The sequence below is a fragment of the Drosophila teissieri genome, unplaced genomic scaffold (assembly GCF_016746235.2).
Source record: "Drosophila teissieri strain GT53w unplaced genomic scaffold, Prin_Dtei_1.1 Segkk10_quiver_pilon_scaf, whole genome shotgun sequence".
NCBI lineage: Eukaryota > Metazoa > Arthropoda > Insecta > Diptera > Drosophilidae > Drosophila > Drosophila teissieri.
This window is the reverse complement of record NW_025224980.1, coordinates 241,745-255,613: the sequence shown is the minus strand read 5'-3', so window position 1 is coordinate 255,613 and position 13,869 is coordinate 241,745. Positions and strand designations below refer to the sequence as shown.

Here is a 13,869-nt window from a genome sequence, read left to right as displayed (position 1 = left end):
TTTATTAACGATTCTACGTTAAGACAAGAGAGAACGCTATAGTCGAGTTCGCCGACTATCTGATACCCGTTACTCAGCTGGTGGAAGTACAAAGGAGAAATTTCCACACTGACAGTTTTTGGCGGTTTGTGGGCGTTAGAGTGGGCGTGGCAAAAAGATTTTTTGGGAATCGAGAGAAAGTTTCAAGACCAACAAAAATGTGAAAATATATCAACAACATTTTCAAAAGTGTGGGCGTGACAGTTCTGGACGGTCTGTGGGCGTTAGCGTGGGCGTGGCAAAAAATTTTTGGCAAATCGATAGAAATTTACAAGTCTAATACAAAAAGGAAAAAATATCAAAACATTTTTCAAAAGTGTGGGCGTGGCAGTTTTAGGCGGTTTGTGGGCGTTAGAGTGGGCGTGGCAACATGAATCAACAAACTTGCGCTGCGTCTATGTCTCTGGAGTCTGTATGTTTAATCTCAACTTTCTAGCTTTTGTAGATATCGACGTTCATACGGACTGACGGGCGGACATGGCCAGATCGACTCGGCTACTGATTCTGATCAAGAATATATATATACTTTATATGGTTATATGCCTGTTACATACTTTTCAACGAATCTAGTATACCCTTATACTCTACGAGTAACGGGTATAATAACACAAAGGGGGTGTTTGGTCGGTGTAAACCCCTCCCCACCACAAGGCCTGTGTGCCACAAATCATTAGGCCGTAGGATTAGTTTGAGAATGTACTGCGGTTCCGGATTTGCAGGGGGTTTCGGGATGCCTTTGGTTAAAATGCTGTACCTTGCGCTCATGATAAACAGGGCTATGATTATTTCCTTAGAGAGGGATACCAACATTTTGTCTGATAAGCTGGATTGTTGCTTTATGTTCTCCAAGCTAAAATTATGCATGTACTCTAATGATAATTCGTAGCTGGTGGTAGTAATGTGAATTAAGACGACTGGCATCGTCATTAGGTGAGTTGATGAATGTCTGCTGTAGTTTGGGTCAGCGGTCCTGACCGTTTCGTTGCCAAATTGGATGATGTAGGAACCTTTCAGGCTTTTTCTGGGTTTTTGCCGAGGTAGAAACCGTTCCGTTAAGATTTGTCAGGAAGATAGTAATGTCCTCGATGAGATCCACTACCTCCTCGTTGGTCCTAAGATAGCCGCACGCAGCTTTAACAACATTTTGGTAGGCAAGGCTGTCAATTTCTGACAGAATTGTGTAGACTTCATCATGATCCAATAAATTCAGGTTTATGACGCCGGTCTTTGTTAGTTGGCCCTCATGATCTCGTTGACTTGGTCGGCTATTATTTTTGCCTTATAGGGTACAGTCGTTGTTGCATGATAGTCCCCACTTATCGCGTTAACTTTGCTGATAAAACTGAATTTTTTGAATTCAAATCTGTTTGTTGTTTCCATCCAAGTTGTTTTCCGAATTTAAGATGGCATCCCAATCAGATTTTTCCGGCGATCCCGCAAGCCATTTCCATGCCGATCCTAGCCAATATATGGACCGTGATCTTCTTGCACTATTCATGCGCGTGATCCCCCCTCTGCAGCGATTCTCAGGTAGTGGTCAATAAGGGCGATGATTCGTGTGTCAGGGATTATTATTCCTTCGCTGGCTATTTGATCGTTAGTTTGTTGTATTCTCATTGAAACTAAAAAAGTATGAGAAGGGCCCACATAAAAAATTTTGTTTTTGGTGTTTTATAGATTTTTGTGTGTTTAGGTTGTTGTGTTTTTTGTTTTTAGATTACTTTCGTCTTAATTACTATTTTGTGTTATAGGTCGCGTTTTTTTTTGTTTGGAGTACAAGTGTTTTGGGGTCGTTTTGTTTTTGTAATTGTGAAGATCGTGGAACGTTTGTGACACATTTCCCTTTGCTTGAGGTTCGCCTTTTTTTTAAAGAGTTGTGACATTTAACCGTAGAGCATACGCGCCTTCGTTTATTATAATTATGATTATTGTTTTATGTTCTTTTTCTCGAGGACTCAGTAGATGATTGAAGTGGGCTTGCAAGGCGAGAACCACAAGAATTGCTTGAATGTTTTTATTTCTTTTTATTACTTAACAGCCTAGTGCTTTAAATGAGACTTGTGGAAGATTTTCCCCGATCTCGTTTTAACTGTAACACTTCTGTCCTTTTGAACCTCTCCAACCTTTGTTTTCTTTTGTTTATATCTGTTTATTGACGGTTTCCCCTGGCTTGTAGGAAATAGGATCGCTGCTATTTTTGTTCCTCTTGTCATTAGTGGGGTTTTGCTTGTGTTCGATCAGACCTCGGATGTCTTCTAGAGTATTCTGTCTTAAATTGGCCAAGCCCTGATAGTTTATTCTAGAGGTGGGGCCAAAAAAATATATGGAGGTTCTTTCTTTGTCACCGAATAGATAGAGTTGTTTTATCTCTTGACAACAATCGGGACATGTTCTGTGTTTTTGGATGAGGAATATTCGCTTCTCAAACAACGGTAAATTTTCATGAAAGTACAATGAAATTTTTCAACCTGGCCGTTGACCTCACTTTTCTAAGTGTTTAATTTTCAGGGTTTTAAGTAAGCCCCTTTCATTATCTTGTACTATCAATCTAGGAGCTGTGAAGTAGTGGAGTGCGACGTCCAGTAATGTCTCGCGAAGGTAAACTGCAGATGTGGATTAAAGGGGAAAAGTTTGGAAAATTTAAAAAATTTGTCAAGGCAACTTAAGTGCTTTGCCAGTGTGAAAACACCGAAGAGAAATATTTCGAAGGGGTAATTTGGAATAGGGGTCGACTGCAACGTACGTTTATTTGGGTTATCTATCGAACTCTTGTAAGATAGGGCTGGAGGATGTTTAAGTACGAATGATATATGCCATCCTTTGGGAAAAATTATTTCTCAACGAGTTCAATGCGAGCTTCTTCGGGGTTACTGTGAGCTCTGCAATGTTTTCTTCAATGACATTGCAGATTTCTTCTTCATGTGAAACTTATATTGTCTAAAATTTTGTGGGCAGCAGGATTGATACCGGAATTTGAATCCCGTTTAAGCTAATGAATTTGCCGAAAAAATGATTTGGTCACGGAAGACAATAATTGGGGTCTTAAATGTGGGAAGTCCTGAAGGGCATTATGTATGGTGGTTATGGAACCGGACTCGAAGGCATTGACGTATGTTGCGACTCGCGAAAGTGCCTCGGCCACTATATTCGACTTTTAAAATTAAAAATCCCACTTTTCGCGAAAATGGAACTGTTCGGGCGCCAGTTCGTAGTATGAATCGTCGCGAGGGTGACACAGATTACATGATTGTGATTACCTTATTGTGGTATTAGTTTCAGGGAATGATCCTTCGATATTTCATCTGTTACTGACTCAATGTTGAATTTATTATTTTTATTAACGATTCCACTTTAAAATAAAACTGAACATTCTCTCAAAACGTCACAATTGGTTTTATTAAATGAATTAAAAGTGCTCCGAGCTAACAACCATGATGTCCATTAAGACGCCGCAACATGTCACACAGCTCGAGCCACAATCGATTTATTTAAAGACACGTTTGATGATCGCCTAATTTCACGTTTTAGACCTGTGAATTGACCTCCCAGATCTTGTGATTTAAAACCTATGGACGACTTTCTGTGGACTATGTAAAGTTCTTGGTCTATGCGCATAAGCCACAAACGCTTAACCATTTGGAAGTCATCAAAAATTGCAGCTGTCCGAAAACCACATAATACAATTCCTTGTACAGATTAAGAAGATACCTGATTATGATGGTAACATGAAGGAGTTCAATACATAGTTGGAGTAGGTAATTAAGGAAGAAATCGTAATTAAATGAAACAATTGTGTTACACTTGCCGACGTTTTTGAAAATATGCCTAACAAATGATTCGTTTACGTGTCCTTGGCGTAAAAAATTTGGGAGGCACTATACCTCCAAATCCTTGCTCCAGAGATTTTGGTGTGACACGACATAAGTAGCATGTGCATCCTATTTTAAACATTTTTTGCTCCCCGTCAATGTAATTAAATAGGAGCATAATTTCGTAACACAGTGTTATATTCTAACTTTGTAATATCCTTGGAATAGAGCTTAGGAAATCAGTTAGTTACATCTGGGCTCCAACCGTGATTTTTCTGGACAATGAAACAAGAAGTATGATGTGAAAGTCGTGACATCACCGGCAGAATACGCAAAAAATAATGGAACTTCTGTTATGACGTTCGCACAGCTATTGGCCGGCGAAGCGTTTAGAATTCCTGGATCAGGTCAAGTAATTAGCTATGAAATACGGTCATAACATAAAACCCAGAGAAATGCTTAAAAAATTATTCATAGCCAACAGCATTCGATGAGTTCTCAGAGCAAACCCTGATGAGTTCTCAGAGCAGAACTAGAATGAGATTCTGTAACGTATAATGAACTAATGTCACCCGTACTATTGCTGCCGACCTCATTCCCTGTCGACGTTGGCCGACGAGTTTGAAAAGTTTGACAATCAAAGGAAGCGGATCGAACAAGAGCGCCCAAGACGATGAGGAAGGTACAAATAACAAACGGGCGGTACCTTCCCAAAATCATAGACGCCATAGTACTGTGGTGTAAAAAAATATAGGAACGAGGATGGATTTCGCAGTGCTAAGTGCGAGGGAGTCAAGTCAAAGCATGTCGCCCGACGGACTGTTGGTGGCAGTCTTGATTCGCCAATTAAGCAACGACACCATCCAAATAACACTGCTATTCAAGGCGAAATTAACGTCACGATCAACAAGCTACTCCAAAAAATGTACCGTTCGCCTCACTATTCGAGATGGTGAAGGACGCATAACCCATGCTTATGATAATTTATATTCTGAAAAAGCTAAGACAGCTGAAATACAAAAATAGCCTTGGAAAAAATATGTGGGTGCGCGGACGGGGAACAGCCAGGGGCGAAATGGATTAGGGATTCCTATCTCCAGCTACTGGCATTACCCTTGGCGATGCGCTTCCCATCTCCTGCAAAACCGGAGGAGACCGAATAGAGATCCCGGATGTGGAGCTATCCGACGGGATATGGGAAGTGAGCTAGAGGACACGTTAGACGGTAGTCCCCTTAGAGACGGGAGATCGATCAGGTGCAACTGTACAGTCGCGGCCAATCGAGATCGGTAGCCAGCGGTGTCACTAGCAGTCGATATCGTGGACGTGGCCGCCGACGAAGGCGGCAAACGGTACCGTCAGAAGATGGGTCGGAGTGGGGTCGCAAGAGCTCTAAGGGCTAAGGCGTTTGAAAATCGAGTTCCCCGCCTATCTGAAACCCGTTACGCAGCTTGTGGAAGTGCTGTTAGAAAAAGTCTGAAAAGGTGAACATAATGGCGGAATTTGCACACGGAACCGCAAGGGTTAACCTTTGGCGGGCTTCTACACCGGAACCACGCCGATTAGAGAAATCGAAAGGGATTTCCATGGATATATCAGACTATGGGCAGCACTGCGGTCACGGCGGATTGTGGAAGAAGAAGGATGGTTCATTATGTGGTTAATAGGGTAATTCCAATTACCTGTACCAAAGGCATTATAATATAAAGAAGCGTAACGGCCAAACATTGGTTTTACACTATGCAGCCGCTATTTTGGTAACGACCAAAATTGCTCTCTTTTCGCTCGCCTAAAATTGAGAGCGTAAAAATCTAAAAATAGCATTTTCTTACTTGTGTGAGTAAAAACAATAAAGGAGATAGTGTGTATGTGTGCGTGCTTTTGCTAGAAGTAGATTTTCGGGCCGAAATCAATTTTGATCTAAGAAACGAATTTGAATAATGTATTGGTCAATTTCGATTATTCATTGGTTAAAATCGACGCTCGAATCAGCTGCCGTTTATATACTTATATTTATGTTGATAATTAATAATAAATAATATGTAATAATCGGTACCCAGGGAACACCACTGGGAGGCCGTTACAATTGTAATGGGGTCCTATATTATCAATAATTATCGCAATTACTATTCGCGCTTAGACTTTCGTACTTTACTAATGCAACAAAAATACTTCAATTGAAAATGTTTTCGTTTATATAGCAAAAATGTCAAAAAAATCTAGGAGCTATAGTCAGAGAGTATAGTCAGCTTTAAGCAATCGGATTCAGAGAAATTAAAAAGTAAAACAAACAAGAGAAAACGCTATAGTCGAGTTCCCCGACTATCTGATACCCGTTACTCAGCTAGTGGAAGTGCGAAGGAGAGTCTTCAGCACTGACAGTTTTGGTTAGAGTGGGCGTGGCAAAAAGTTTTTTGGCAAATCGATAGAAATTTACAAGTTATATGGTCGGAAACGCTTCCTTCTGCCTGTTACATACTTTTCAACGAATCTAGTATACCCTTTTACTCTACGACGCCCGGCAAAAACTAACCTAACTTAACGGGTATAAAAAGTTGACGCCCTTTTTTTCCCACCCAAAATGGCGCGCTTTTTAAAAACATCAAAATAAAATATAACAAAATAATTTAACTGAATCTTACTTGCATTTTAAATACTGAAAATGGGTAATTTTCATACTAGTAATTTGACTAAATAACTATAGTAAATAATTAAAACATATACAAAGAAAATTATTATAACTACTGTAATTTAAAATAAAGAATTTCCAAAAAAATAAATTACTTTAAAAAATAAATATTTCATAATACATAGTAAAAAAATTAATATTTATAAAACTGGAAACTGTTTATTGAAAAATGGATTTCTTGAAGCACATAGTGCGAACATAATCACCGAAGAATCATTGCCTTCTTATATTTCTCACACGTCGCACACTAAATACTCTAATGACAATTATTTTAATATAAAAAGTCATATTAGCAAATTATTATGTATCATTATGTGCATAGATAGCGCTATTATTATATCTATGTTGAATTTGAATAATTGTTATGTTAAGGCCATGAAAAACTATAGTTTTTACGAGGTGGCAATTTATAAAAAATAATATTGATTTGAAGTCTAACAACATCTAAAAAGAAGGGCATATTTTGTCATTTTTACAATGCATGTTCATACGTGTGCTCCAATACAGTGGTCAGCTGTCGCTGTATGCGTACAAGAGAGCTGCTGTCTCTAGAGCTCTTCGCTCTCTGGCTTTTGAATCAAATTTCGAGAGAGCCTGGAGCCAGCTCTAGAGCCAGCACAAAAAAAATCGTGTGCAAAAAAATCGTATGGCGTTACGCATCTTGTTATTCTAATGTCTTTGCCTGTACACAGTCAAACGAAAGAATGTCTACTATCATACAACTGGATGTATATTGTAAAATTAGTACTTTAAAATTATCAAAATTAACAGGAACAGATAGTTATATTTCTTCTTAAACCGATCCCCATTTAAAAGAACAGGATCCGATATGGTTTCAGTTTACTCACAGCCTTCGCCCATTTTACCCAAATTCAAGTAGAATTAGAAAAAAAATGGTAATGGTTATATATTGAGGTGTGTCCACTAGTTAAATAATTATTATTCAAAAATGTAAATATACACGTTACTCGTAGAGTAAAAAAAAGTTAGCATAAGAACGTCACACAAAAACCACCCATGGAATTATTTTATTGTATATGCTTGATGTAATTAAGTTTTTTTTTTTTTGATAAAACGCTTACTTCAAATAACTCAACCGGAACCTCATTTTTTAATAAATATTTTTGGACACTCGCAACAGCATGTTTGGAGTATTCCTATAAATATAAGTTGAAAAATTACATTTGAGCAATTTTTATTATTGGTTACTTGCATAGGTGTGCGACAGCATTTCCTCCATTATAAAGTTGTCATAAATATCTCTTGCCATTTTTTTTCTCTCATCATAACATTCTGTTTTTTCAAAAATTTTTATCTAAATAAATATGAAAGAGTTAATACAAGTTCCAATAAGAAAAAGGTATCGTACCTGTTCAAAAAACTTAAGTTGCTGTATAGGTTCATCCGAGTCGTTTTCACAAAAGTCTTTGAACAATAAATAGCCTGCGAATAGTTTTATATAGTTACAAATTATTTTTACATATGTACATGCATACTTACCCAAAACTTCATTAAATATTTTATGAAAATTCAGTTCTCCTTCTTTTTCCAAATATTTATACATAACACTTCTAACACTGAAATAAAAAATTGGTTGATTAGTACAATCAAATTAGAAGAAACAATAGTAAATTGCCTACAGTATATCAACTTAAAATTCGTATATTTTTATTTAGTATAGGGTAATATATTAATGCCTTTGTTAGGTTTACTGCTTCGATGTCTGTATTCTCGAAATCGCAAAGCTATCGACAACGAAACTGTCACGTCGCGTCGCTGCTATATAGAAAAGGGGATCCGCCGAGCTGCTGCGCCAGTTACAGTTTACTACCTATATCTGTTAATATTTATGGTGAGGGAAGTCTTTTTATAACTAATTGCCTTGGAACTTAGCAGACCAATGAACCAGATTAGCTCAATACCGCAAGAACTTTTCACTTCTGGTAGTCAAAAGTTAAAGCGAAACATTTTCTAAACAAGCATGGTCCGCGTTTGTTCTACTGTATTCATAAATTCAGGATTCATTCCATTTTCATTAACTTAAGATTTTGAAACCTTTAACTAATTTAAAGATAAAATGAATTACATATAAATTTGAGACGAAAAAAGATTAAATTCAAATAACGTTGCGGCTGTATTTTTTAGCATTCCAATTCATTTACCACTTGACCTCAAAAAAAAATTCATTTTGGATGAGATCTTCTAACGTAGCATTGACGTACCGGCCAAATACTGCAGAAGAATTTTATATTCTAAACGGCACATTTGTTAATTCGTACCATTATGAGTCCGTGCGTCATGTCGAGAGTTTTTAACCTTGAAATCCATAACGTCGTTAGTTAAAGTCAACGTAGAATTGTGCGACTTAAATCATGAAATAAGTTGGCGATAGTTGCAACACAATCTTCTGATACCACCACCACCGGCGGAGCACACTGGGACGAGCGAGCTCGGCATGATTTATTCGCTCTTTGTCATTCCCGCACTGGTTTCTCGAATATCGATCGTCTTGGACGTCGATATAAATCAAGGTAATTTTGTTTTGAAAAGATCTTTTCACCATAATTTTAGTAATGCAGATACCATTGAATATCGCAACGGACTCTCTATTTGTAGACGTCGCACAATGGCGCAAATAATAAAGATGCTATACAAAAATTTTGATGACAACGGATCGTCACATTCGACAGGAAATAGATCAAAAGTCATTAATCCAAAAAATGATTCAAATCGGTTCAGTATTTTAGAAGTTACACGTGTTCAAAGTTGAACCTTTTCTGGGATGCAAAAGAAGCAGGTGTTTTTTATAGAAAATTTTGACTTTGCGGTTGATTTTTAGGTAAAATATGTAACCGACCGGCTTGGCTATTGTCTCTATGGAAAGGGTCATCAAATCTAGGTAAAAGGTAGAATAAATGTATAATATTGTTTGCAAGTGCAGGAATACCTGTTTTACCGAAGTACTAATTTTCACAAATTTTTCAACTTTGATGAACAAAATAAATCGATTCCCTACCATTCCCTAGGTTTGGAGTATGAGGTGTTGTTCTTGAATATGTTCTTTATCATAATCAAGAGATCGGGTCCCTCGACGTCCCACCCCGAATTTCCCAGGCAAAAGATACGTTCAACTCAGCGTAAAAAACGCGCGGCTTAGTGCAAATTCTGCTACAAGCGCAGTCCCTGTCCCTGCGCAGTAAGAAATTGTATGGCGGGCATACATTTTTTCCTGTATTGGCGGCTTGTTCAACTGGTTCAAGAGTTATGATTTAGTAAAGTTTATAAAGTATCTAAGGCGCCACTATGCGTCGACTCTGTTTGACCTGACAATTATGTCGATTGTAGCACATCGTTACATGAAAATTCACTGGAAAGCATATACCATCTGCTTCGAAAACTTTTGAAATTCGCCATACTTCATAAAACACAAGTCGCATCGTGGATCGATTAATGTCCCTTCTTTATAAGGACGAAGAAAATGCAGTTCGACAGTCATACGCCCCAAACGTTCACATGGAAATTCTATTGACTCCCAAAATAAGGGAAATAGTGAAATATTATTATTGAGTTCACCACTCTGATTCCTTTAGTTTCGCCAACCTTTTTTGAAGAAGATTTAGTTTGTCCGATTCAGACAATTTTGTTGTAATCTCTCTCATTTGTTTCACAGCAGAGGTTTTTACAAAACGGATGTAAGTGGCCTTAAGGGATAGTGCGAGTGATAGTGTGAATGTACTGATACTAATGTTCAAGTTGAGCGCAGTGCAAACTGCGAAGAGTGATAACAAACCTGTTTCCTCAAGGCGTATTGTAGTCGGTATAAATTTGCACACAGCTTCAATTACAATGGATCTATTACTCTCAAACTTTATATTATATCGTATGCCAATTGTATAACATCACATGGAATTTCAAATAATAACTATATTCGCACTATAATTCACAACGACGTTCCAACCTACAGCTTGATGATTAAAACATATGTATTCATTATTGGGTAGCACTACACATTGCATAAACTCGTCCTTAGTAAGTCCACTAAATTTATCCATATTGGAATTGACTTCGATAATTGGGGTCTTAAGTATGAATCGATTACAGCTTCTTGTCGATCACGTATGAATGGGTATAATGCTGATAGCAGAGGTATGGCTGCTGTTCTAGATTTCTCATGCTGACTTGCTTTTTTAGTAGAGTTAAGAATAAATTATTGTTTTTTAAACACCATCATTAACTATTCTTATTCAACCTGAATTAAATTATGACCTTGATCATATCCGCCGCATATTTCGAATCAAGCTCGCCAAATATAGAGTTCCTTTCATTTCCGACTATGTCAAGTAGTAATATACGCTGCCGGGAATGGCTTACCTTTCAGACCTTTATGACCTTTTGCCAACCGAATTGGGAGTATTGCACACTTAACTTTCTTCTTTTGTGTTGGGATTCCTTTTGTAACCGGTAAGCTGGATAGCTCTCTTTAAAAGCGGCGCTAGCTAAATTAGTTACTGGTCGTTTAAATATGTCTAATGAAGTTTTAACATCTACTACTCGTACGGGGTCTTCCTTACCACTCCATAATGTTGCTTAATTCATCACCTTCAAGTAGTCTTTTTTTAGTGGTACTCGTTGTCATTTTTTAACTTTTTGCGATATATTTTTCCATTTGTTTCGCATTTGCAGCTCATGAAGATTTTTAATGGACCACTGCTTACAGAATGCGTGATTGGACGCCTACTTTAGCGTTTTTTCTACCAATTTTCGCCAACTAATTATGTCTGCAAGTCATTTTGATAGAACATCCGCTGGATTGCATTCTGATGATACATGGCGCCATTGAGATCGGTCTGAAACTGCTTCAATTTTTTTTATTCGGTTTACAAGAAATATATATGTTGAAGCTGTTAATGTATTTATCCAGGACAGCTTTTTACCATTGAATTCGTCCAAAAATATCCTGTTGCCCTTTCGTTTGGCAAACGTAAATCCTTCCCCACTCTTTGCGTTAGTTCAGTGCTCGTGAATTAGAACAAAGCAACCAGACGGAAATTTAATTGATTTTGTACTACTTGCATACACTGCTGCTCCTTACGCTTGACTTCTCATGGTAACAGTATTCTGTTTAACTTATTACGTAGGCATATTAGTGCCCTTGTGCTGTCAAAAGTTATGTCATAATTATACCCGTTACTCGTAGAGTAAAAAGGTATACTAGATTCGTTGAAATGTATGTAACAGGATGTAACATGTCCGTCTGTTCGTGTGTATGAACGTCGAGATCTCAGGAACTATAAAAGATAGAAAGTTGAGATTAAACATGCAGACTCCAGAGACATAGACGCAGTGAAGTTGGTTGGCCACGCCCACCCTAACGCCCACAAACCGCCCAAAACTGCCACACTCACACTTTTGAAAAATATTTTGATATTTTTTCACATTTTTCTTAGTCATGTAAATTTTTTTCGATTTGCCACGCCCACAAACCACCAAAAACTGTTAGTGCTGATGTCTCTCCTTCGCACTTTCACTAATACAGTTCAACAATAAACTAGATTCAAATAGCCAATCCAGCGGCCATAATAGTTCACAGGCAAATTCTACTCCAGTAAATGGAAAAGTTCAGGGCATTGACTCCCAAAATAGGAAATAGTAAAATAGTCCAGTATGAAAGACCTCATGCATGTAATAGAGAAGACATTCTCCGGGGAGATGCGTCTCGGGACATAGAGATTTTGTGATCAACAACTTGGAAGTAATAGACCACACGGACGAAATCCTAGGCGTGCAGCACACCCTTAGTTTCATCGCTATGTTGTTGGTGTTTCTGGTCATAACAGCAGTAACAATATAAAGCAAATTAAACTTAAATGATAATTATACTGAGATAATTACAGCCAAGAATGAACAGCCGGCCAAACAAACAATAGAAAATATTGGACCAATAATTTTTTTTTTAATGTCGGCTAAAATAAAGTAAGAAGCTATTATGTGCTCATAAGATTTCGAGATGTATGACGTCATGACTATAGGTCTAAACCCGTTGTTGACCTTAGGTATTGGTATTATTTAAGTAGGTTTCCCCAATTTATTGAAAGTGTTAAAAAACGAAGTTAAAAACAAATATGATTACAAGAATCATTTGTGGAAGTATAATCCTGAAGTGTTAATGCTTTAAATCGTCCCAGAAATTACGTACCGGGAGGCCCAAAAGAAAAAAAACCTAACTTACTCTTATTTATAGTATTTTCTCTTTAAGGAATAATTGTATAAAATCTTAAAGTTAAACTTATTTATCATTTATGTTGACGCGAACAAATTGATGGGTTATAATAATTATTACTAAGCTGGATAATCATTTCATTTTAGGCGGGGGTGACCACAATGTTTTTGACATAACGATAGAAATTGGCAAAACAAATAATGGCATGTATAAAAATAAAACCATTTTTAAAAAGAGTCTGTGGATATTGTTAATCAGTTTTGAGCGTTTGCATAACCATCATTTCAAACAAATTTTCGGTTCCAAAAGTTCATTTGGGTGTTAGGAATATACAAAAGTAAAGTAAAGTGGGGAAGAGTAAACGTTTTCAAGCCAGTATATTCTCTCTTTTAGTTTCAGGTGCATCGTTTAGGCCACGAGAGCCATTTGTCCAGATTAATATCTACGTACGTTACTTAATCAGCTTGTGAGTTGCTCACGGCTTTGCATATTTAGAGAAAACGTTTTTTTCCAGTACTCGTATGCGCCAATTTGCAAGACATTGTATATACATGTATAGCGTGGCCGTGTATCGGATTGAGCCCATATCACTTTCCTTGGGGCAATCCAGCTTCTATTGTGCAAACTCTTGAACTGCATCTAACAGCGTACAGCGTACAAGTATACATTTTTATCGATTTGTCAAAAAGCTTTCTGCCCACTCCAACGCCCACAAGCCGTTTAAACTGTCACGCCCACACTTTGGAAAAATGTTGTAATATTTGTATATTTTATTGTCTTGTCTTGTAAAAATTTTAGATTTGCCAAACAACTACTTGCCACGCCCGCTACTTAACGCACCCAAAACTAATACGCCGAATTTTTTTTGTTCATTTTATTTTTTTTTTTCCGATTTCTACCAATATTCTAGAAAATGTTAAAATATCTCGTTGGTACTTCCACTTTCTGAGTAATGGGTATCTTATATAAAACTTGACTGTCTCTCTTGTTATATTATTAATTTATTATATTTTTGATTATTTTATTGTTTTATTTTGTCTGTATGAATTGAAGGAGCAGTACGATTTGGCGTTTCTATATTCTTGACAATTTGTGCACTACGTAGGCTGCCG

General features: G+C 37.3%; 1 protein-coding gene across 2 annotated transcripts in view; it reads right to left on the bottom strand.

The window, feature by feature from the left end:
• LOC122625460 (G protein-coupled receptor kinase 1) overlaps nt 1–13,869 on the bottom strand; it is a 133,313-nt gene that overhangs the window by 98,897 nt on the left and 20,547 nt on the right. The window contains exons 2-5 of one of the 2 annotated variants that reach the window (XM_043805544.1): nt 8,038–8,114; nt 7,907–7,980; nt 7,751–7,852; nt 7,620–7,694 (exon numbers count right to left, since the gene is read on the bottom strand). In XM_043805544.1, the coding sequence (XP_043661479.1) occupies nt 7,620–7,694; nt 7,751–7,852; nt 7,907–7,980; nt 8,038–8,114 (328 nt within the window). Of the gene's footprint in view, nt 1–7,619; nt 7,695–7,750; nt 7,853–7,906; nt 7,981–8,037; nt 8,115–13,869 lie in introns of those variants that run through there. The other variant, XM_043805543.1, reaches the window with a different exon arrangement.